Source organism: Ipomoea nil, unplaced genomic scaffold, assembly GCF_001879475.1.
Source record: "Ipomoea nil cultivar Tokyo-kokei standard unplaced genomic scaffold, Asagao_1.1 scaffold2159, whole genome shotgun sequence".
In the NCBI taxonomy this organism is placed as follows: Eukaryota; Viridiplantae; Streptophyta; class Magnoliopsida; order Solanales; family Convolvulaceae; genus Ipomoea; species Ipomoea nil.
In genome coordinates, this window is record NW_017618587.1 from 3693346 (window position 1) to 3716141 (window position 22796).

The 22796-nt window shown below is 33.8% G+C and overlaps 3 protein-coding genes and 1 long non-coding RNA gene across 5 annotated transcripts; 2 read left to right on the forward strand and 2 right to left on the reverse strand.

The window, feature by feature from the left end:
• Window positions 1-2727: 2727 nt before the first annotated feature.
• On the forward strand, window positions 2728-5717 carry LOC109149749 (putative HVA22-like protein g). Its single transcript, XM_019297704.1, has 7 exons — window positions 2728-3061; window positions 3857-3897; window positions 3978-4076; window positions 4160-4216; window positions 4314-4377; window positions 4488-4694; window positions 5095-5717. Exons 2-7 carry the CDS (start codon window positions 3866-3868, stop codon window positions 5482-5484), a joined length of 849 nt encoding a protein of 282 aa, XP_019153249.1. The 5' UTR covers window positions 2728-3061; window positions 3857-3865; the 3' UTR covers window positions 5485-5717.
• On the reverse strand, window positions 5597-5985 carry LOC109149750. Its single transcript, XR_002049001.1, has 2 exons — window positions 5872-5985; window positions 5597-5799 (listed from the first exon to the last, which is right to left on the reverse strand). It is a non-coding gene; the product is annotated as an uncharacterized LOC109149750 (long non-coding RNA).
• Window positions 5986-6533: 548 nt separating this feature from the next.
• LOC109149748 (tRNA (adenine(58)-N(1))-methyltransferase non-catalytic subunit trm6) lies at window positions 6534-10836 on the reverse strand. 2 transcript variants are annotated; one of them, XM_019297703.1, is made up of 13 exons: window positions 10558-10836; window positions 10222-10349; window positions 9422-9542; window positions 9197-9278; window positions 9047-9117; window positions 8850-8891; window positions 8557-8681; window positions 8122-8215; window positions 7870-7972; window positions 7600-7793; window positions 7414-7519; window positions 6993-7079; window positions 6534-6887 (listed from the first exon to the last, which is right to left on the reverse strand). In XM_019297703.1, the coding sequence occupies exons 1-13, from the start codon at window positions 10695-10697 to the stop codon at window positions 6786-6788; spliced, it is 1395 nt and encodes a 464-aa protein (XP_019153248.1). In that variant the 5' UTR covers window positions 10698-10836; the 3' UTR covers window positions 6534-6785. The 2 variants fall into 2 exon arrangements, with proteins under 2 accessions (XP_019153248.1, XP_019153247.1); XM_019297702.1 differs by having other exon boundaries at window positions 7600-7802; window positions 7858-7972.
• Window positions 10837-16597: 5761 nt separating this feature from the next.
• On the forward strand, window positions 16598-20143 carry LOC109149816 (4-hydroxy-tetrahydrodipicolinate reductase 1, chloroplastic-like). Its single transcript, XM_019297818.1, has 8 exons — window positions 16598-16890; window positions 17124-17361; window positions 17693-17826; window positions 17914-17988; window positions 18651-18752; window positions 19248-19357; window positions 19494-19581; window positions 19818-20143. The coding sequence occupies exons 1-8, from the start codon at window positions 16684-16686 to the stop codon at window positions 19884-19886; spliced, it is 1023 nt and encodes a 340-aa protein (XP_019153363.1). The 5' UTR covers window positions 16598-16683; the 3' UTR covers window positions 19887-20143.
• The last annotated feature ends 2653 nt before the right edge of the window (window positions 20144-22796 follow it).

Genomic DNA, 22796 nt, shown 5'->3' on the forward strand with positions numbered 1-22796 from the left:
CTTAGTGTACAATTTAGATAGTGACTTTCAAGTTCCTCTTGTTATAAAAAATAAAATAAAATATTCACATTTTGTAATATAATTATCCTCATTACAATTTCTCAATTAAATTAAATATATAAAAATAAAATATTAAATGAATGAAAAGAAGTTGTTAATAAGGTGAAGTCTACATCAAACGTAAATGATTCTTACTCGGATATCATTTGTTTAAAGCTATTGGAAAGATTTTGAGACGAAACAATACGTAAATATATAAATAGGGAAGTTAATTTTTGCATAGATTGGAGGGCAATACACTATAATCATTCTGATTCAAATTTACAAAATTTTTTAGACATCTCCCAAGAATTTAACAATTTCATTAATGATGTTATTCGGTATATATATATATATATAATGGGATTTATCAAAATTTAAAGTTTAGTTAATTAATGAACCAAATCAAGCTTAGTTTAATTAATGAACAAGCCATAATATAATCTCACAAATAATATCCTCCTATTAACATCATTTTCATTAAAGTTTATATTAATGATATAAAATATTTACATTTGGACAACACCATCCAAGTTGGTGAAACACTTGAGGGTCGTTTGGTTCACGGAATGTCAGATTACCTTAGGGAATGTTAGATTGCTGGGAATGTTAGATTACTGGGAATGTTAGATTCCTGTGTTTGGTTAAAATTGGGGTATGTAATATAATCATGTTTGGTTTAGGGTTATCTTTTATTCACACACTATAATATCCTTAACATATTTTCATATATTTTAATAAATTTTAAAATTAAAATAAATAAATAAGATAACGGTATCATATATAATTACATGATTTTAAAATATTAACTAAAATATTGAACTTGAGAAACAAAATTATTTTATATGCTAACCTAGCATAAATAAAAATAAAAAAATATATAATTACAAAAATAATTATATGTGTGTGTGTGTGAGAGAGATAAACTAACATAACCAAAGTTATCTTACATAACCTTAGAAATTGAAGGGAATCACATTCCCTTCCAGGGGGCGTTTGGTTCACGGAATCTTGGATTACCCTGGTAATCTGAGAAAGGTAATCTTAGATTACCATGTTTGGTTGAGGTCATCTGCGAGGGAAGGTAATGCAACATTACTGCCACGTCAGAAATATGGTAATGTTGGAGGTAATCTGATTATCAAATTTTTATTAGGTAATGTGAGATAACTTTTCAATATTCCAAAATTGCCCTTATTTATTCTTCTTTTATTCACAAGATTCATCAGACTCAATCAGACGAGAGACGCTCCATCTTTTATTATTATTATTATTATTATTATTATTATTGAATTGCATCTTTCCAGTAGCATTCAATCATCATCATTATTATTATTATTATTATTATTATTATTATTGAATTGCATCTTTCCAGTAGCATTCCATCATCATCATCATTATTATTATTATTATTATTATTATTATTATTATTATTATTATTGAATTGCATATTTACAGTAGCATTCCATTTATTATTATTATTATTATTATTATTATTATTATTATTATTATTATTATAAGCATCTTGTTAAATTTTGAATTATGAAAAAAAAGACTTGCAATTTACACCTTTCAATTTATATGAGGGCATTTAAGTAATTGATGTAATATACTCTAAAATATACCCTTCAACCAAACAAGTTAATGTTACATTCCTGCAACTTTAACCAAACACATCAGGTAATCTTACATTTCCAAAATCTCACATTACTTACCCCCAGGTAATCCTGGTAATCAAAGATTCCGTGAACCAAACGACCCCTCAAAATCCTATGTGGAGGGAATGTGACATTCCTGGGGAATGTTAGATTCCCTGAGATAATGTGAACCAAACACAGGAATGTGAGCTTTGGAATGTCACATTCCCTTGGTTATGTTATATAACCTGAACCAAACGCCTCCTTAGGGTGTGTTTGGTTGGTGGGTTTTGTCCATAGGAATGAGTATGAAAGTGATTGTTGTTGTTTAGTAATCATAATGTTCAAAGTTTGATTTCTCGAGAATTATATATTGAGTGACATTTTTTATTTGAGTCGATTAATTATGGTTTATGAGCAACTTAAGCTGATTTATCTACTCGTAATAATTTGACAATTAAAATCAAAATGTGAGTTTTACCAAAAGTATATATTTGAGTAGCGGTTGCAGAGTTTGTAAAAAAAATTACATTCAATTAGGGTGTGTTTGGTTCGCATATGGGAATCGGAATCGGAATGGGTATCAAATACTTGGTAATGGTAATGAATTTTGGTGAAAGTATTTAACATGTTTGGTAGTAGGGTGGAATGAGAATGGTTACTAATAGTAGTGCTTGATAACGAATAAGGGAATGAAATCCTTATTTTATTTGGGTATGGGTTTTTCAATTGATGGGGTATTCAAAATTCATAGTAGTGTTCTAAAAACCTATAAACCAAACAACAACAATCACTTTCATACCTATTCCTATGGACAAAACCCACCAACCAAACACACCCTTAATATTTCTTGTTCAAACTTGATGGACAAAATCGTAAAATCACTAGGTTGAAACGTTGAACTATTCATTTGTCAGTCACTCTGTGACCGTGACCCTAACATCTCCAACTGCCCCAACTTAGACGTTGTGGAATTTAGAACTCTTTTCTTATGGATAAGCCTATGCTTATATCAAGTAATAGTTCTATACTTCTATTCCATGGCGCCCAATCAATCTGAACCGTTGTTGTTATCGAACGGTGGAGAAAACGAATGCCCAGGCTATCACCGTGGGTACTCTTGCACCAAATCCACTGACGGAGTTTAAAAAGCCAAAAATTTATAACTACGATAGACATTACTGGATTTCAAAACACCCGTTGGCAGTTTGGTCATTTCCGCTTTCTCTAGTCACACTCAACCTCATCGCCGCCGACATCGCAACGGTTCGCCGTCGCTGTACGGCGGTGCCGCTTTTCTGCTCACCGGGATCTTCTGCACCGGATTCGAGCATCTCGCTTCGCCGCTACTCTCAACTACCGATCACTTTCGATATTTTGCAATTGTAATTTCATTTTGTAGTCCTCTTCGTCTGCTCCTTTTAGATGTCTGGTTTTATATACTTAATTGCTTTTTCTCTAATATGATTTTGAGCTGAAGATTGATTACTGGTTTTGATTATATTTGTCTGTGTTTTTTTGTGGCTGCTTAGATGATTATCATGCCCTAGTTGTTTTCATCACTCCTGTAAACTTGTTCAGTAACTCCGTAACTGTTTTTCGAGCAGAATAGAACTTTGTATTGAAGCAATGCGTTCGCTCAGTTCATTTGTGAATTGTGATGCAATTTTTGTCCATTTACTCTAGCTGGATTTTGATAATGCTGTGTCTTACGGAGGATGAATTCAAAGAGGGGGATCTAAGTACTAATTTTATGACAATAGTCTGTTTGGGGTGCAGACACGCAGAGAAGTAGAGAGAATTTTTTAATTTCTAGTTATTATTTTGTAAATTGCTCTTCATCACTTCTTATTCAAACTAGTAGGAAGTCAATTCTTGGGTAGTTGAAAGTATGTTGGTTTGTGTTTTTTGTTGATCCGTTGTATCTCAACTTCTATGATTATGGCAATTAAATGGTCCATATAGATACTGTATTTTAGCCTATTGGTACTAACAAACGACTGGCCAACCATGGATTTTAACCTTTTTAACTTTCACTATTTTTTGCATTAATATTCAATGCACGCTTTTATGCTTCTAGAAAAAGCTATATTAGTTTTCTACTGATTTGTGAAAGTGGGAAAAAAATCCTTGCCAAAGCTGCTCTGATGTGGTTTTTTTTTCACCCTTTCCCTTTTCAGGAAATCAACATGATTGGCTCGTTTCTCACCAGAGGCCTTGTGTATGTATTGTCATAAGCTGTATCAAGTCAAGTTCTTACAGTTTCATAACTTTAAATGTTCTTCTCTTTTCCTCATGCAGGATGGTTTTTGGTTATGCATATCCAGCTTATGAGTGCTTTAAAACTGTGGAGTTGAATAAGCCAGATATCCAGCAACTTCGCTTTTGGTGCCAGTATTGGTATACTGCATTCTGTTTGTTCAAACCTCTAAAGAAACCTAGTTGTGAATCTCGAAAGTAACCACCCTTTCCAATATTTTCAGGATCATAGTTGCTATAATGACCGTTTGTGAGAGAATTGCTGATACTTTTGTCTCATGGTAATGATGATAGAGTTTTTCATAAAACATACTTTATTTGGATTTCTATTGTGTTTGTAACATTCTTTTTCATTGCTTCTGATATTGTTTGTTGTAGGGTTCCTATGTATAGTGAAGCTAAGTTGGCATTCTACATATACTTGTGGTTCCCAAAGACTAAGGTTTTTTAATGCTCACTCCATGTGATTTAACATTTCGTTTTGTTCAATTAGTTTCACTTGCCATATTTTGAAAAGGTTTCTTCTTCATTTCTTCTTGGTAACCATTTTAGGGAACAACTTATGTCTACGATGCATTCTTTAGGCCACTGGTTCTAAGACATGAGCCAGAGATTGATCGCAATTTGCTGGAATTGAAGACTTGGGCTGGAGATGCAGTATTTTTGTATTGGCAAAAGGCTGCTAGTTATGGTCAGACAAGAATTTTTGATGTCTTGCAGTATATTGCTTCACAGTCAACTCCACCTCCCCCTGCACAGGTATGTATGAGGATGCATTATAATAATAATCATGCTCTGTCTATTTAAATTATACCTGCCTAATTGCAGGTTTCATTTGCAAAACCAATGTGATAATCTAATCTTTGTAAATCTAGAGTGATGTCTTTGATGTTCCCTACCCGTCCTCTCTCCTCTAGTTCTTAATTGGGTTTGAACTTTGAAAAGTCAATAGCCCTTTGTACTAATTGTAACAAGCACATTTTTTAAGTTGGAAAAGTTAAAAAGTAGTAATCATGTTTAGGAGCAGCACAGCTGGTGACATTGGATGTCAATGTGACTTTAGTTTATTGATTGTTTTTTTCCCTTTTAAATAAGATTTGTGACTGAACCCTACATTTTAGTAGATATTCTTCTTTTAAGCCATTGCTTTGAATTGCAGCCACGGAGGCAAGGCAGCACTAGAGTCCCCGGACCTCCTGCACCAGCAAATCAGAGAGCAGAATCTGCAACAATAGAGCCACAAACTGAAGATCGGCCTCCTGCTGCTCCCGGTGAACCTGCAAGCGAACTTGAAGATGGTGCACCTCCTAAAACAGCTGTGCCCACTGCTTCCTTGAATGCTCAAAAAACCACACCGACAAAACCCCTTGCTGAAACCATCAAAGCTCCAAGTTCCAGCGAAGCACAGGCAATGCAGATTGAACCCCCCGTGCATTCTCTGGCGGACGAAAGCACCAAACCCCCCACAGATACTGTTATGGTGGAAGGGGCTGCTCGAGTTACTAGAGCAAGGTCAAGGAAAATCCAGCGTGCTGCTTCAGACCAGTGACTATCGTGCGGTCAGGCCCCTTAGTCCCTTACCATGTTACTTTGTGAAATGTGTTTAGGTGGTAGGTGAAAAAGGATGGTTTTATAGGTCCACAATGTTGTACATTTTCACATTTCTTTCTTTCTTTCATTCATTACCTCAAGTTGTCCGTGGTTTTTAAGCATGGGCTGACAAAAATGAATGGGTAGGACCAAATGGAGGCCTGTTAATGAATCTTTGCTCATGACATCAAACGTTAATTAGGAAATAGGAATTCCTCTGCTGCTGCTTTACACAAAATAGTACACCTTTATGGTCCTTTAACAGATTTTCAATCTTTCTTTTTTTTTTTTGAATGCTAGTGACTCTGTATTCAATCTTAAGATATCATGTGTTGCAAGTTGCAACTCTAACTGTAAAATATGATAAGTAATTTGTAATAATAGGTATCTTAGGAACTGAATTTGATTCACTAAACTCTACTAAGAGATTCTTGTTTAAATTTGTCCCTTTAGTTTATTGCAATGGTGCAATTATAACGTGGGCCATCGTACATAAAATTATTGATGGTTCATGTTTAAGTATATTATTTTAAAATGAAGTTTTAGTTTATTAAAAATGAATAATTATCAGTGATTCATGGTATAATTTGCCTAAATCTGTTAGGTAATATATGTTTCTGCCATTTGGTGTTATAAATTTAGTGTTAAATAAAACAGAATTTTTGCACCTACTGACGACTGACGTTGCTTAAATTGAATATTACGTCAATGTACGTAAAAGTTATGTTCGTAACAAGCGTTTTACGTAAGACTAGATGCCAAGGAAAGTTAAATTCTTGTTCTTAAAGTTTTCCTTAGTTCTGACTTTGCCTTAAATATTCGAAAGCATCAACTTCTCATTTACAATAAGTATAAAGATTAATTGTTTACTATTTTCTTTTTGAAAATTTTTAAATGTAAAATCAAACCTGAACGGCAAATTATACCATGGACTATAATCAATATTCAAGGTGGAATGTGAATTATTGATTGATGTTTATTTTTAAATAGTATACTAAAATTAACTGCTTCATCTTGAAATTTCTATAGTGCATCAGACATTAACTTTGAAAAAAAATATCCAATTGTGTGACAGAGCTTAAATACAAGTACGGATTGGCTGGAATAAACTTGTCATCACTCTCACTCAAAGAGAGATAACCCCTACAGTTTTAAGATCACTCTCAGCATACATATGACATATCATAGCCAAAGACAGTCTAAAAAGATGCTGATACTCGACAGCGAAAGATGCAAACCGAGGAGAAACAATACATCAATTCAGCTGTGCATCTGGTCATTGCTACATATCCGAGTACCGCTCAGTATATACCCACCAAACGCACTCATTTGCATATGTGGGTGGGTTCTCGACGGAAGAACCTGCATGTTTACCAATGACATTGTGATTAAGAAGCACGAAAAGTGAATAAGCATGGGGCAGAAAGAGGATTAAGCATATATATATATATATATATATATATATACCTGATATTCACGGAGCCAAGGCTCAGAAATCTGTAAACCAATTGCCAATTTCTCGACCTGCAGATTGTGCATGCAGGTGGCTAGAGGCTGCAATCAAAGCATATCGTCAGCTGAAACTTATATTTCGTATACATCCCATTAGAGAATGGTGCAAAACTATGTGACATCGGGCTGTCAAAGATCAGCTATGAAGAAATTTTGTTGATTTAGAATTGCCAAAAAAAAATTGTGCAATCATTACTACTAACGTTCAACTCTGTCAACATGTCAACATTTTCCGTTGAGTACATTGCTCAAAAGATTTTTTTATACAAATCCTTGTAACCAGGTATTTTAATCTCCGAGTTGGTGTCTCATATGTTCAGCAAAAGACAGGATTTATCTGTAAGAAAACAAGACATCTACGAGACAGCAGACCTACCTGAGCATACTGATGGTAGATTGCAAATGGAGCTGAAAATGCCAAAAGCGGGAGGATATCTTTGAGAATACTCCAAGGGTCCATTTCTGGAGCAGCAATAATTAAGCTAGGAATAGATTTGAAGTTAGATCACAAAGATAAATATATTGAATTTGCAAAAATGACAACCCCAACAACTATACCAACCTTGAAAAGCCATTTTCTTTCCATGAGTTAACTGCTTCCAGTGATGCCTTCTCACCAGCCTTTGGAGCTTTACAATGTTTTATTACTGGAGAACCCACTTTCTCAGGTGTAATTTCCATATTCCCATCATCCAAGGAGACACCAGCTCCTTCTACTCCGACAGATTGAACAGATGAAGTACAAAGGTTTTCTTCCTGAACAAAACGGTTCCTATCAATCCAAGAGATCACAAGATGAAATGTCAACAGATAATAATCACTCGTTACTTACATTTGACTGACTTCTGATGTTGCATGCCTGTTCCACCCCGTCCTCTGATGCTGAAGCTCCGGTTCGAGATGTACACAGGTCAGCCAATGACGCATGTACAATTCTAATGAGAAACAGATGATAAGATCAATTTCTTAGGATAAAATGGTGGCAAAAACTAAATATGCAAAAATAAAAGCAAATCTTTATGTTATGGTGTCAAAAATAGACCATTGCTCATGGAAGGAAAAGAGATATAATAATATAATATACCTTCTGCTAATTTCATCACCAAGATTAAATATCCTTATGATATCAGTAGTATATGGGGCAACTCCACGATAAGTATTGCAAACATAACCAGTACCTAAGACAAAGGTTACAATTAGCAATCAAAAGAATCAGCCATATATAATAATATAAATTCAAAAGTATTTCTAACGATATTCAGCACTGTTGATAGAACAGATATCAGTAATACATAGACCTCATTGATTGAATGCAACTAAATAATTTTACTTTCCAGCTGACAAATTCCAGAATTAATTACAGTCTATATAATCATCTTTCAAAAAACTAAACTTAAGGGGGAAAAGAGGGATGGACACATTGCAGGGAAAAGTCTACGAAATATATTGTGCATGGCATTTGGCGAATAATAAAAACAACTGCAATACTTATTATCAATAGATATATCAGATAATATACCTCCCAAACGCTCAGCAACAGCACCAGTAAGTAGACCACCGACCTTGTCCACTACAAGTACATTGGCATGTGCAGTCACATTTGCCATAGAAAGCAGAAGAGATAAAGTGTCCACTCGCATGAACCTGACAATCACAAGCAAAGAAATTGAGAAGTGAAATCCACTTAAAAAATTAAATGCAATTTATGCAATAACAAAATACTGCTTAGTGTTTCTCTCCATCTTTCTAAATGTGATAGGAAATAAAATTTTCTACTTATCTATCCTAAAAATGGCAATATAATGAACTTACCCAGTTCTGTCAGGATGCTTCTTGAAGTATGCCTCACATATGCTAAAAGGAAGAATGGAAAATAATACAAGTTAGCAACAGTTAAATTCCTCCACTATATAAGAACTATTTAGACTTCACGAAATTTTTATTATTTAAATTTCAGGATGAACTGAAAAGAATTTTAAAAAGCCTATAATAGTCAAGTTGGAGTCAACCTCCGTGCATAGGGACGTCTGAGAAGTACTTTGGGTGCATACTTCTTCTGTTTCTTAAGCTTATATTTTTCCTGCAAGTATGAGTAAATAATTAACTCTGATTTACTTTCATATACACTGTATCAAATAACAAACATGAGCAAAGCGCACTTGTGAAAATTGAGTCTTCTTCTCAAAAGTTGCACTGTTTGCAATGAGAGCTTTGACTATATCATCCCCAGATGCACCCTGTCTGCATCAAAGTGGTGATTAGCTTCAAGTTATTTCAAAATGTTGAAAGGAAAAAAAATTACAGTACAAGTTTAGCGCGTTGTATTGTCAAGTTGTTAGTTTGTTACTAATGTTTTAAAAAAAATCGCCAGTTGAAATTCAAACCTCCGCATGTCATCTATATCTTCACCAGTGAGACTTTGAGCTGTGTTATTATCAACTAGTGCTCGATTGTCTTTGGAGACATCGGTAGTTTGTGAATCACTTTCTGCCTTAAGATTATTACCTGATCATGAAAGCATGGAAGAATAGGTCATAGTATTCACTTCCTCAATAACTGCTCCAAAAGTTGAAGGGACAAATTAGAGAAAACTGAATGCTTTAGATTGATAGAAAGGCTAGAACCAGTCTCTCTTCCTCTTCCATCTTAAACCCTCAAGTCATTCCAGAATCTCCTAATCTCTAAACCATTACCCTTTTCCTCCTCTCAAACATGGGATGTATAGACACATGTGAGAAACAATGGCTATAACCTGATGTTGATCAAAAAGGTAAACACTCAAGCTTGACATTAATTTCATACAGTGGGGAAGTATGAGGCTGCTTAAAATATCTCCAGCTTAAGACACAGTAAACAGATAACCACAATCATATGGTTTATGAACATGTATCTATGATGATAGCAAATCAGTAGTAATTAGCTTTCTTGGACCTAAAATAAAATTATCATGATGGTGATGATCAATAAACAGTAACACTTAAAGAAACTTTCCTTCATAAAACAAATTGTCAACATGTTAAAATATTAATACAGCCATTACAGAGTCTTTCCACAGGGAAATATCCATAGAATGCATTTATGCACTCAAACTGTTTAAGCTCCTTGAAGCTTAATACTGTGTTAACAATGAAATTAGTAGCAATATACTAAAATAAAAAAGGAAGACTTGACTGAATATGCATACCTTCAATGGTCGGAGAAACACGAGCCAAAATTGGTCCTCCTTCCCCACCCTCCACTTGAAACAGAGACCCATATGGACAACCTATCAAAGGCTGAAGGGAGTAATTTTTATTCCCTATCTTCAATCTCCTGCAAAATAGAATTAAGCTTCCCTGTGAACATAACATCACAAAGCCAAATCACATAAAAATAATATAAAAAATCGCGCACCTCATTCAACACAATACTAACTCAGATTCGTTAAAAACTCAACAGAACATATATCTACACATGAACTCACATAGAAAAACACATACACAACTGTATTATAGCTGCTGTTATTGTACTGAAAACTTACGAGGCAGGAGTTAGACGAGCGAAAACCAAACGGTCGCCATCGTTGATATCAAGCAAGACACTGCAACCTTCCCAGGTAATTCTAGGGTTAAAGCTTTTATTTTGATACGAATTTTCAGGAATTGCTTCGTTTACAGACATTTTTATCTTAATTTAGAGAGGAAAAAAAAGTGATCTTGATTTAGTTCTACTCTGCTAATTCTTAGTCGGATAGAGTCAATATGTACTGATGTAGCATTCAGGGTTGCAGGGGAACATAAACCCTAGATTCCTTAGAAGACGATAAGTAACAGAATAACCGTATCAAAGGCGGTTTTCCTACTTTTTCAAAAGTTGGGAAAATATAATTGGGCTTTCAAAGCCCAATAACTGCTATTGTTTTTTAATTTTTTTTTCTTTTCTAATCTTTATTAATTTATTTTTTTGAAGAACAACGAAATTATGCATTAATATCAGAAAAGAGAGAGCTACAAATGAAAGGGGGAGGTTCAAGGAACCATTCCATACGATCTGCGTTAGAAATAGAGTCCCTAGCAAGTAAGTGAGCAACTCCATTCGCAAAACATTTAACAAACAAGATAAAAATATTGTCAAGATGACTAAGCAAATCTCTAACGTCTAGGATGATAAGATCAAAAGAAGAAGTAGTGCATTTAGAGTTCATTGCTTTATAAAAATACACAATCTAGGTAATTTATACCATGGACATTGGTCCAATGGACCAATATACATAATTTGACTTCATAATGTACAGAATTTATGTCCATAATACACATGCACATAAACACAATATAATAAAGACACATAAACACTGAACATAATACACAGAATTCATATTCATAATATAAATAATTCATGTTTGTTATATCATGTTTATGTGTATGTATATTATGAACATAAATTGTATGCATTATGAATATGAATTATGTACATTATGAAGTCAAATTATGTATATTGGACCGGAGTCTACAATGTATTGTGGACTCTGGTCCACGATATAATGATTCCACAATCTATTCTTATTTAATTAACACTATGATATCTAATTACTTTTAGAACATTTTGTGCCTTCTATTATTATCTAATACTAGTATTTTCACCCGTGCGATGCACGGAATGGAATTGTTGTAATATATTAAAAATATTTAAATCGATATATAATTATTTAAGAGTTAATTTCACCAGAGGTCGTTTATCTTTCCTGACAATTCCAAATTTAATCCTAGACTATAGTTATTAATTATTACAATTTATTCTATGTTACTAACTCTTACGTTAATATTCTTACTATTATTATTAACACTTAATTACTTTTAGATATTATTATTACCACTTATATTATTACTATATTATTATTATTAGTATTATTAGTTTCTTTTCAAGTACTGTTAGTATATAATGGTCGTGAGGCACAATAATAATATAACCATAATTAAATATTCTTGTATTGTATTCCGGAGTTAATGCCATTTTTGGTCCTAGACTTATTGAGGCATTGACACTTTTCATCCTCCATAATAAAAATTGCCACTTAGTAGACACTGTTATTGGTCGTTGGACAGTTTTGATCATCCGTCAATGAAGCCGTTTGTTGACCGTGAATTAGAAGGGTTTTTCTGTCTTTTTATGTCTTATTCTTCTAATCTTGTTTAGACCAGCGCTGTTGTGAGTCCTGTGAGGCGAGATGGCGAGACTTGGCGGCTAAGTAGTAACCGTCGGTAGTGAGTAGCAGCGAGGTTCTTCTCTGGCGAGTTGTGGGTACGGAGGCGAGCATACGAGGCAGTAAATCCTTCCGGCGACGGACCAGTAAGGCAGATCTGGCGGTGCAGCAACAGATCCGGCAAGGCTGGGGCCTTCACCAGTGGTTTTTGGTTCTGGCGAAGCAGAGAGGGCAGCAGGTCGGCGAACCCTCCTATGGTAAAAAGCAGTTGTAGTTGTAGATGGCGTGATGTAGAATTTGCACCTGTAAGTCCTCCCTTCCATATTGACCACAAATATCCTTCCCATCTCTCTCTCTCTCTCTCTGACCACAACTACTTGGTGCACAACCTCAAAAACTCTACTCTGTTATTCTACTTGAAATTCATTGAAGTTTCAAGCTGAAAATGTGAAATCCGCCGCTCCCCAAAAATCGCATTGTCTGAGGTGTTGGAATGGCCGGTGTTGACTTCCTGGCTGCTGTAGCTTCATTCCCCAACCCGGATGATAAAATTTGGAGCACCAGCTTTGAGGTTCAATGAGGTGGTAACACTGGCAATGCTTTGATAAAACCCGAATGATAAAATTTGTCTTGGTCTTAATCCAAGGATCATATCTAAGGTTGCTGATGACTCGCATGGCGAAAGAATACTTGATGAGCTTGAAAGGGATGGTGTTGATACATCTTTTATGGTGGTGTCCAAAGGAGGAAACTCACCATTCACATATTTCATTGTTGACAACCAAAAAAAAAAAAAAAAAAAAAAAACTCGCACGTGCATTTTCACTCCAGGATATCTACCCATGATATCTGAGGGTCTACATACCCAAATCAAAATTGTCTTCAGCGCTTGGAGTAAATATTGTCTACTTAGATGGAAGGCTGCATGAGACTGCTTTGATTGTAGTGCAGGAGGCAAAGAGTAAGGGCATACCTATTATAGTTGATGCATAAAGGTTAGGGGAGGGGTTGGGTGATATTCCTGACTTTGCTAGTTATGTTGTATGCTCGACAAAATTTCCACAAGCATGGACTAACGCCCTTTCTATTCCAACTGCACTTGTTTCCATTATCTTGAGATTGATGTCAAATGTAAAATTCGTGATTGTTAGTTGGGTGAAGATGGTTTCTTAATGTTAGAAAGGACTGAAGCGGATAACCTCAGTTTGAAGAAATGGATGTAGCAGTGACCAATGGATGGAGAAATACAAGGATTAGAACATAAAAAGATAGAAAACCCCTTCTAATTCACGGTCAACAAACGACATCATTGACGGAGGATCAAAACTGTCCAACGATCAATAACAGTGGCTACTAAGTGGCAATTTTTATTATGAAGGATGAAAAGTGTCAATGCCCCAATAAGTCTAGGACCAAAAATGGCATTAACTCTTGTATTCCGTGAGTCACAATAATAATATAACAATAATTAAATATTGTTCAATTCTATGTTCTTCTAGGATTTCTATTACCATCATTAATTATTCCCAAATTTACCATAATTAAATAATTTGACCAATTATAAAGAAAGATTATTAAATAATGCACAGGACAAATGTTTAATTAAAAATTTTAAAAACTCACTAATAAAACATAAGGCTCTCATAGTTTTTTCTTAGAAACTCTTTAATAAAGTATTTTTTTTTTTTTTAGAAATTGGTGGGCCAAACCGCCTACGGCAGTTTGCGGTGGATAGATCTCAAAAATTACGCGATTTCAAAAAAACATTTGTCCAAAACGGACAACGGAGTCAAAAATGATGTCTTGCGAACTTTTGACACTTTAAAACTTAAAAAAAAAAAAAAAAAAAATTAAAGGCCGGTTCAGCCCGCGAGGCGGCCGCTGAGGAGGCCGATTCCGGCCTTGCTCGCCGCGGCCAGCGACAAGATTTTTGCAACACTGATATATAAAATAGATATAGATTAGAATAGGAATAGTATTACACAATTTTATAATATTACAATAAAATTTTAACCCAGAATTATTGTAGAAATCAATATATTTTATTAGGAAGAGATATTTTTAGGAATTGGGCGGGAAGTTAAAATTTCAGGATTTTGTTTTTATATATAGTATAGATTGTATTACACTATTTTATAATATTAGAATAGAATTTTAACGCAGAATTATTGTACGAATGGGAAAGTACGTAGAAATCAATATATTTTATTAGGAAGAGAGATTTTTTAGGAATTGGGCGGGAAGTTAAAATTTCAGGATTTTGTTTTTGTATATAGTATAGATTGAAAAAATAATTTCTCTATTTAAATATTTAATTTAATTTAATGAATGAATAAGACTAAAGCAAATAGATAGTATGAAATAATATATTAAAACATTATATCTTTAATCTATTTAATAACATATTTTAAAATATACAAAAATTAAATCCAAAAATTGTTACTTTATTATAAGAAGTTAAATCATATATATATATATATATATATATATATATATATATATATATATATATATATAGTTTAAACTGCAATATATATTAATATTTAAATTTGAAATGTAAATTTATAAAAATGTTATTTTATGTCTTTTTACACTTATCATCTTATTCAACATATAATTTTATTAAGGCTCTGTTTGGCAAACCTAGCTGAAAAGCTATAAGCTAGGAGCTGATAGCTGAAAAGGAGCTGAAAGTTGAAAAGCTATAAGCTCGGAGCTGAAAATTGAAGAGCTGTTAAGCTAGCTGTTATGATTGAAAGTGTTTGGTAAAATTAACTTTTTGATAAGCTGATAAATGTAAAAAGACTAAAAGGGACATCTTTATAAAATTTAAATTAGTTTGTTTACATATTAAAATTTAACATTTCGTCTTCTAAAAAATGTAAACACTTTTTAAAATAAAACTATTAGCATGATCATGATCTTGCATCCCATAATGAAGTAGCAATATTGTTGCGAATCTCCTTCATCTCCATAGAGGTGTGACTTAAATTTTCTTTGATGGAGATATTACTACTTGAATCTTGAAGTTCATCGGGCGGTATGTAATCTGGATGCTGCTCAAGCACATTAAACATCAATGTCATCTTGTGAATTCTTCCGAATATAATTATGTAGTGCAAATGTGACCATAATAACATCAATTTGGGTCTCCTCACTAAACTGCGGCATTTTAGCAAGTATCTTCCATCTCTTATTCAATACTCCAAACGACCTCTCAATACAACTTCGAAAAGAAGAATGTGTACGATTGAATGCTTCTTGAGCATTAGTTGGCGGTTCTTGTTCAATTTGAGATTGAAGCCATATTGCTAATTTTAAAATAACATTAACATTAATAATAATAATAATAATAATAATAATAATAATAATAATAATAATAATAATAATAATAATAAGCTAAAGTTTCAACATAATTGTTTAGCATGAAACAAGACTAAGGAAGAGATTGACGTGAAAGTTGGGATAGGGGAATAGAAAGGGTTTTAATTCATAAGGTTAAAATATGTCATTACTTTAAAATAATAAGGGTAAAGATGGAAAAAAAGTTAGGAAGCTAGTAGCTTATTTTGAAACGCTACCTAAAGTAGCGTTCCAAAATAAGCTCTTATTTTAAGCTAGGAGTTTATTTTGGGAACATTACCAAACGGAGCTTATAGCTTATTAGTAGCTTAAAATAAGCTATAAGTTCCTAGCTTAGCGTTGCCAAACAGAGCCTAAATATTTTAACTTTAACCAGTTGACTTTATTAGCTACTAGCTTTTCAACTTCAGCTATTAACTTGTCGGCTAGCGTATGAGTTAGGTATGTCAAAGAGAATCATAGATCACGATTCACCTTATAAGGTAAAGTGAGTATTTGCATAAGGTTCATTTTTTATATATTGGAGGTTTATTTTTAATACATTGAATGTTTATTTTTTAATATTTATTTTTAATGTACTACAAATTCATTTTTTAGTGACGATTTGGAAACCACTAAAACATGACGTTAACTTAAACAAAGAAATAAAGTTACAATTTTACTACTAACTATAGTTTTTAGCATAATAATAAGTATTTGATCTTAATAAATATAAATTAAAAAAAAAAGAGATATAATACTTAAAAATGATCTTTTTGTATATTAAAAATAAACCTTCAAAATGTTAAAAATGAACATTTATAAATTGTCGATGCAATGTAAAATTGTAAATCATGGTTGATAGTATTTTTTTTGAAAACAATCATGGTTGATAGTATAATTTGCCATTCTTTTCAATAACAAAATTGGGCAGAAATTAAAGAATGGGGTATTTTGGGATGGACCCATTATTGGGCTAAATTCGTCAAAGAAGCCCAATCATTGGCAGACGTTGACTCCACTCTCTTCCTCCGACCTCCGTCAATGGCGGCAAGTTTCTCAGCTCTGCTCATCTTCCTATGATCTAAATGCATTTGTATTTTTCGAATTAATTACCGGCTATCCATGGCGTTTGTGATTAAACTTCCGGTGGATACCGTTGGAGGACCTTGTAACTCCATTTTTACGAGTACGAGCAATAGAGCTAGTGATAGCTTTATCAGAAGGAAAAAATCTTCGGTTAAAATGTGCTCTTCCCACTCCGGTGCGCCATTCCAGAGCCTCGAGGAATCGTCGTCAACTAAATCGCAGAAGAAAGCGATTCCAATAATGGTACCTTCTTGTTGAACCCGATCTTGCATTTTTGCATATGTTTGTAATTTCTCGGAAATTTTATTTTATTTGCAGTTACTGAATACAGAATACTGTACCTTTTGTGCAATAGTACTGTATGTTGCATTATCAAAATATTTGATACCTGAATTAGACGTAAAATTGTATTTTTGCTGCCAAATGCAAAGTTTAATCAAGCATGTTATTCCATATTGTTTTTATCATTTGTTTAGGTGAACGGTTGTACTGGAAAAATGGGAAGGGCAGTTCTTGAAGCTGCCATTTCTGCGGGACTTGAGCCTGTCCCTGTGGCATTTAGTGGTCTGGGAAATTCAGGAAAGATTGTACATGTAGGTGAAAAGGAGATTACATTGCATGGTCCCTCTGACAGAGAGAGCACTCTTTCATCAATCTTTGAGGAACATCCGGATTTAGTTGTGGTGGATTACACAGTTCCTGCTTCTGTGAACGGTATGTTCTTGTAACGTATAGGAACTTCGACGAGGGAAGGAATGTGTTGTTTTGGGATGCATGTACTTAACTGGTGTTCAATTTTACTTAACATCATGCTTATATAATGAATAGATACTGCATTGTAACAGAGTCAGTAGTACTAAAAAAAAAATCTTCTCTCTCTTTGCAATCATTTTATTTCTTTTAGTGCTTTGATTTTGTGGAAGTTATGCTATCATCTCTAGTCCTCAACCATGAGATGGTCATTATTCCTGCAATCAATATTTAAGAATGTGTTGTTTCTGGATTTCTCTTTTTTATGTTTTTGGTTGCTTCGCTGCACATACAGATAATGCAGAGTTGTATTGCAAAGTTGGAGTTCCTTTTGTGATGGGAACGACTGGTGGAGACAGGAAGGCTTTGTATAAAACAGTGTCAGACTCTAATAACTATGCTGTGATCTCCCCGCAAATGGGAAAGCAGGTATTGACTCTAGTGCTTTTTAAAGTTTAAAATCTGACATCCTTCCGTCTATTCATTGAATTTCTTATAATCTACTTGGTGCTATAGGTTGTTGCGTTTCTTGCAGCCATGGAAATAATGGCAGAGAAATTTCCAGGCGCTTTCTCTGGGTATAAACTACAGGTATCTTTATTTTCCCTCTGCTGTGAATCATTAGTAGTGTTCTCTTTTATTCCTAGCTGAGTGAATATTCTAAGATGAGGCCGTTGGAAAGAAAAGTGAGTTCATAGTGTTAACTCCAGGATGAAAACAACCTTTCAACTTCTCAGTCTTCACTACCACATAGATTATTGTTTTCTGTCCATACCATTTACTTTTTATTTATTACATTAAAATGCGGAGGCTTATAATTGAAAGTAACTTGTGTTGCTGGATAGAGATCCTTTGCAATGAAAAGGTAATTTTTACTTCATACAAGAAATCACGAATGGTCTTAACAAATACTGAATTGACTTGAAACTGGAATGCATCCTAAATAAATCTCCTTATTCCCTACAGTCAATAGATGATACGGTATTCTGTTTAACTGTGCATTGCACACATGATTGCTGTATTACCAGTTGTACCACTTCTATTTCTATAATTTGATTCTCTGTAATATTCATATTTGCTTAATTGCTAAACTATCTTACTTTTAATATCATGACTACACACTGGAAAGTTGACTGTTTTCCCTTGAGGATTTTTCTATCTCAAAATATTAATTGTTAAGTACTCGAAATAATCTTATTTGAAAAGTTATGCCATTTAGAGTTCTGATTGTTCCCTTCTGTAAACATGATTAGGTGATGGAGTCTCATCAAGTTAGCAAATTGGACATATCCGGGACTGCCAAAGCTGTCATATCATGTTTTCAGAGATTAGGGATCGCTTTTGACTTGGATCAGGTTAGTGTACTGTATTTATGGTGCACAATGAGATTGTGGAAAATCCCATTTTCTTTTGTTCTATTAGCAAATAGTAACTAGAAATCTCGAGTACTCTGTATTAACTTTGGATTAAAATAGATATAGTTTCTAACATAAAGCCTAGATCTTTCTTGAAACTATAATAGTAGGTTGGTTCATTATTAAACATTTGATTTAGATAACTTATTTTATTTAGATCCCTACTTCTAAAGTAGGGATTACTAGCTATTTGCTGTAATATACCTTTCATAGCCTATACTTTCAGTTTAGTATTATTATTATTATTATTATTATTATTATTATTATTATTATTATTATTATTATTATTATTATTACTATTGTAGTTGTTATTTCTCCATCATTATAATTATCATTTGGTTTTTCTGTCATCCTCACTTCATAAGTTAATAGCTACAAGTCAATAACACATACCACTAATCATATATCTTAACTTTCTTGTTTATCATTTAATAGGTAGAACAAATACGCGACCCAGAGCAACAAGTTAAGATGGTTGGTGTCCCAAAGGAACACTTATCTGGTCATGCTTTCCACTCGTATCATCTGACCTCACCTGATGGGACGTAATGCCTCATCTCAAAGCTTTGACCTCTAATCCTCTTCTGTTTGTTTTAGGAATACCCCTTGCTCAACCCTTCCTCCTCTCCCATTCTATATTGTTCGATTTCTAACTTGTCGGATCCCCATGCTCGTTCGCAGGGTATCTTTTGAATTTCAGCATAATGTTTGTGGAAGATCGGTATATGCTGAGGGTACTGTCGATGCTGTTCTCTTCCTTGCAAATAAGGTTGTAGTAACTCTTCCATCTCGGTTTGAATTTGTTTACGAGTAGTTGCGTGTATTAGTTCTGTCATCGCCCGTCAGTTTCTTCTACTTCAAGGCACACACATCACACATGACACAACAATTATAATCTATTAAGAGCATGATGAATTATTGTTCTGCCTGCTCTGTATTTTTTATGCATATAATTAATGATCAACATCTATCTAACTACAGATATGAAACGTGCTATGGTTGCAGGTCAAATCTAAAGCCAACCAGCGGATTTACGACATGATTGATGTTCTGCAGGAGGGTAATATGAGATGAATTTAAGCTAAGCCTTCTTTCTCATCTCTATCTTTGTAACAGTTAGCTTATAAGTTCTGGTTTCAAAATAAGCTAGTAACTTCCTACTTTTTTTTTTTTTTTTTTCTCTCTTTACCCTTATGAAGTTTTCCGTGTTTTGTTGCCTATAATCTGCCACTCCCCTCACAACCTTTTGGAGTGGGCATGGCACAATCATTTTTGGAGAATGATAACACAAAAATTCTTATGTTATGTTCCATTGTTTTGTATTACACAAATCCCGGATTTTGTTTCAAAACAATTCCCTTAAATTAAGGACAGCATTTTATAAGTTTCCTTATAATTTATAAATTTGATGGATCAAAAGGAAGAAATGTATATATTGGGTGGAAAACATCTTTGTTGATGAATGGGTTGCCTAATCAAACATGGAGACATCTGACCAGTGACCCCTAACCACTCCGATTTAGATGCTGTACTTTTTATTTAAATAATCAAAACAATCCAGGCCATTGATTCTGTGCCTTTTCTTTTTTAAAAATTAAAATACAAATAAAAATTTTAAATGCAGTTTAGTGTTCCAACAAATGGGTCAGCATTACCAACTAATCAACTGATTAGGAAATTCCTTATATGAACCTGGTTCAGACAGTCAGACCCACCTATATATGTATCAACCACATACATCGTATAGTTAAATGTTAATGTTAAGGAATAATAACAAGCAGTTTTGACTTTAAATCAATTACTAATTAATTAAACCTCAACAGTATAACCCACCAGTGGGCAGTTGAACATAAAGAGAGAGTAATGAGGCAGGGTGATATATATTGGGAATTATATATATTGACTATATGATCAATCACATCTCATCGACTTTTAAAATTAATATGAATTATTCATGTGTGTATATATATACACACACATATGATGTTTTAGGTATGAATAATATATTAAAAATATATAGCAGATTAAGGTGAGTGGTCAAATTTGAGCTAAACCATAAGAGTTAGATAACAACGAGTACCCAAAAAGTGCATGTGGAGAGTTAAGACTTTCATAACCATAAATTGTTTTCTTGATGATGGACTTTAGTTAGTTGTAGAGTGAAGCATACTATATATAGATACTTGGACTTGGCCAAGAATTCTTAATTCTCTTGTCAACTTGGCATGTTGCATGCCATCTCACATCGTCCTAAGCTAAGTGCTAAGCCTAATTAATATATATATATATATATATATATATATATATATATATATATATATATATATATATATATATATATATATATATATATATATATATATATATATATATATGCACCACATTCCTTACCACGTACTCTTACTTTGGAGACTTGGTGGAAGAAGTTAATTAAAGAAATCTCAATGTCACTCATATGTTCTTGAATATCTGTATATTGATGTACAAAACAAGATAAATGTCATAAAATGTACATAGCATTATACAAGAACTCCTAACAAACTTCAAGCAAAGTTCAATTTGATAGGGCACGTTCCAACGACCCCATTGACCACATTTCTTTCAAGAATTGCCATGGACCTCACACACCTCTTGGTCTCGTCCATCGCTGGAGCTGACCTTTGTAGCTTATCCAACCTCACCTAGAGGTCGAGGTCAGACCCAAATTTTTTTGGGCTTGTTTTTCTCAACTTGTAAGCGTTCAATATCTCCATTACATACTTCAATTCTCGCTCCTTAGAGGAATCGAACCCTGTACCATGCAACTGTTGAATTGAAGGGGGTTGTATGTATGCAATGAATGAAGAATAATTGAAGATAACATTATTGTTAATTCTTTATACATGCATTCACAATGTATATGATGATAAGACTAATTTAACTGATTCTCAAAAACCTATTGGATCGGTCCGATCCGAGCCGGGGGGTTATATCTACGGCAATAGATGAGGATGACATTTGTTGAATTTGATGTAAGAGGATATAGATAATGAAAGTGATGAAAGTGATGAGTCTTCCAACTTTTGGAGTAATACATACATATATAAATGATTATATTTTTGGCTGTTTTCGCTTCTCGTTTAGCTTGGCCTGGGAATCTGCAGGACCCTGGCCTGGCCTGGCCTCCACTATACAATATATATACACTAAGTGCGTTGATGATATGAAGCTAGCTAGCTAGCTTGTGATATGAGGCACAATTTAATTTGGTCTCATTTTCCGGCCCCTGCCTTTAAAAAACAGATGTTATATAGAAGGATAGTGCTTGGATTTCAACAATCACTATCTGCCAAATTTAGAGAGCGAGAGATCCCATGCATACAAACTTCAACTCCACACCGTCTCAAGGAAGCCACTCTGCGTGCACGCTAAATATCTCGTAGTCCCACATTATTGTTGAAATTCTCTTTATGATTTAATTTATTTGAATGCTCGAATAAATCGTAGTAATTTATTGTATTTGAGAAATTGATGCTTCAACACTTTTAACATCATTCGAGAAAACAAATCATTTTTTTATAAAAAATATGAGCTCTATAGTGTATAATCTCCTACGCCACCTTAATTTCGCATGTGAACTAGCTAGAGAAGCAAAGCCACTAATGTAAAAAATGGGGTTCATTGCCCCGCGGGGCTTTGTTCAATTGTTCAAGGTCACTTTAGAAGTCTTGTTCCAGCAGCCCAAAAAATTTATTAAAAGTTTTAAAAATTCCTTGTAATCAGAGTGTACAGGCAGAACTGTCGCAGAAGTGAAAACAGAAGACTGACGGACGATTTAAAAAAAAAAAAAAAAAAAAAAAAAAACATATGGGATATATATATAAGGTGTGAAATAAAAGTGATGGGGATCCGTTACAGCTTATATGGTCCAGAGATAGTTTTATGTAAAGAGAAAGAAGGAAAGACAAGAGGGAAGGAAACAAGGAGAAAACAACCAAATAATAA

Excerpts from the sequence above, each read along its gene's own strand:
- LOC109149749 (XM_019297704.1), top strand. The coding sequence starts at position 3,866 with ATGATTGGCTCGTTTCTCACCAGAGGCCTTGT. Across the intron at positions 3,898-3,977 it reads TTTCTCACCAGAGGCCTTGT|GATGGTTTTTGGTTATGCAT; the intron begins GTATGTATTGTC and ends TTCCTCATGCAG. Across the intron at positions 4,077-4,159 it reads CGCTTTTGGTGCCAGTATTG|GATCATAGTTGCTATAATGA; the intron begins GTATACTGCATT and ends CAATATTTTCAG.
- LOC109149748 (XM_019297702.1), bottom strand. The coding sequence starts at position 10,697 with ATGTCTGTAAACGAAGCAATTCCTGAAAATTCGTATCAAAATAAAAGC. Across the intron at positions 8,216-8,556 it reads TGTTGCTGAGCGTTTGGGAG|GTACTGGTTATGTTTGCAAT; the intron begins GTATATTATCTG and ends CCTTTGTCTTAG. Across the intron at positions 6,888-6,992 it reads CTTGGCTCCGTGAATATCAG|GTTCTTCCGTCGAGAACCCA; the intron begins GTATATATATAT and ends GTAAACATGCAG.
- LOC109149816 (XM_019297818.1), top strand. The coding sequence starts at position 16,684 with ATGGCGTTTGTGATTAAACTTCCGGTGGATACCGTTGGAGGACCTTGT. Across the intron at positions 17,362-17,692 it reads AGTTCCTGCTTCTGTGAACG|ATAATGCAGAGTTGTATTGC; the intron begins GTATGTTCTTGT and ends CTGCACATACAG. Across the intron at positions 17,827-17,913 it reads CCCCGCAAATGGGAAAGCAG|GTTGTTGCGTTTCTTGCAGC; the intron begins GTATTGACTCTA and ends TTGGTGCTATAG.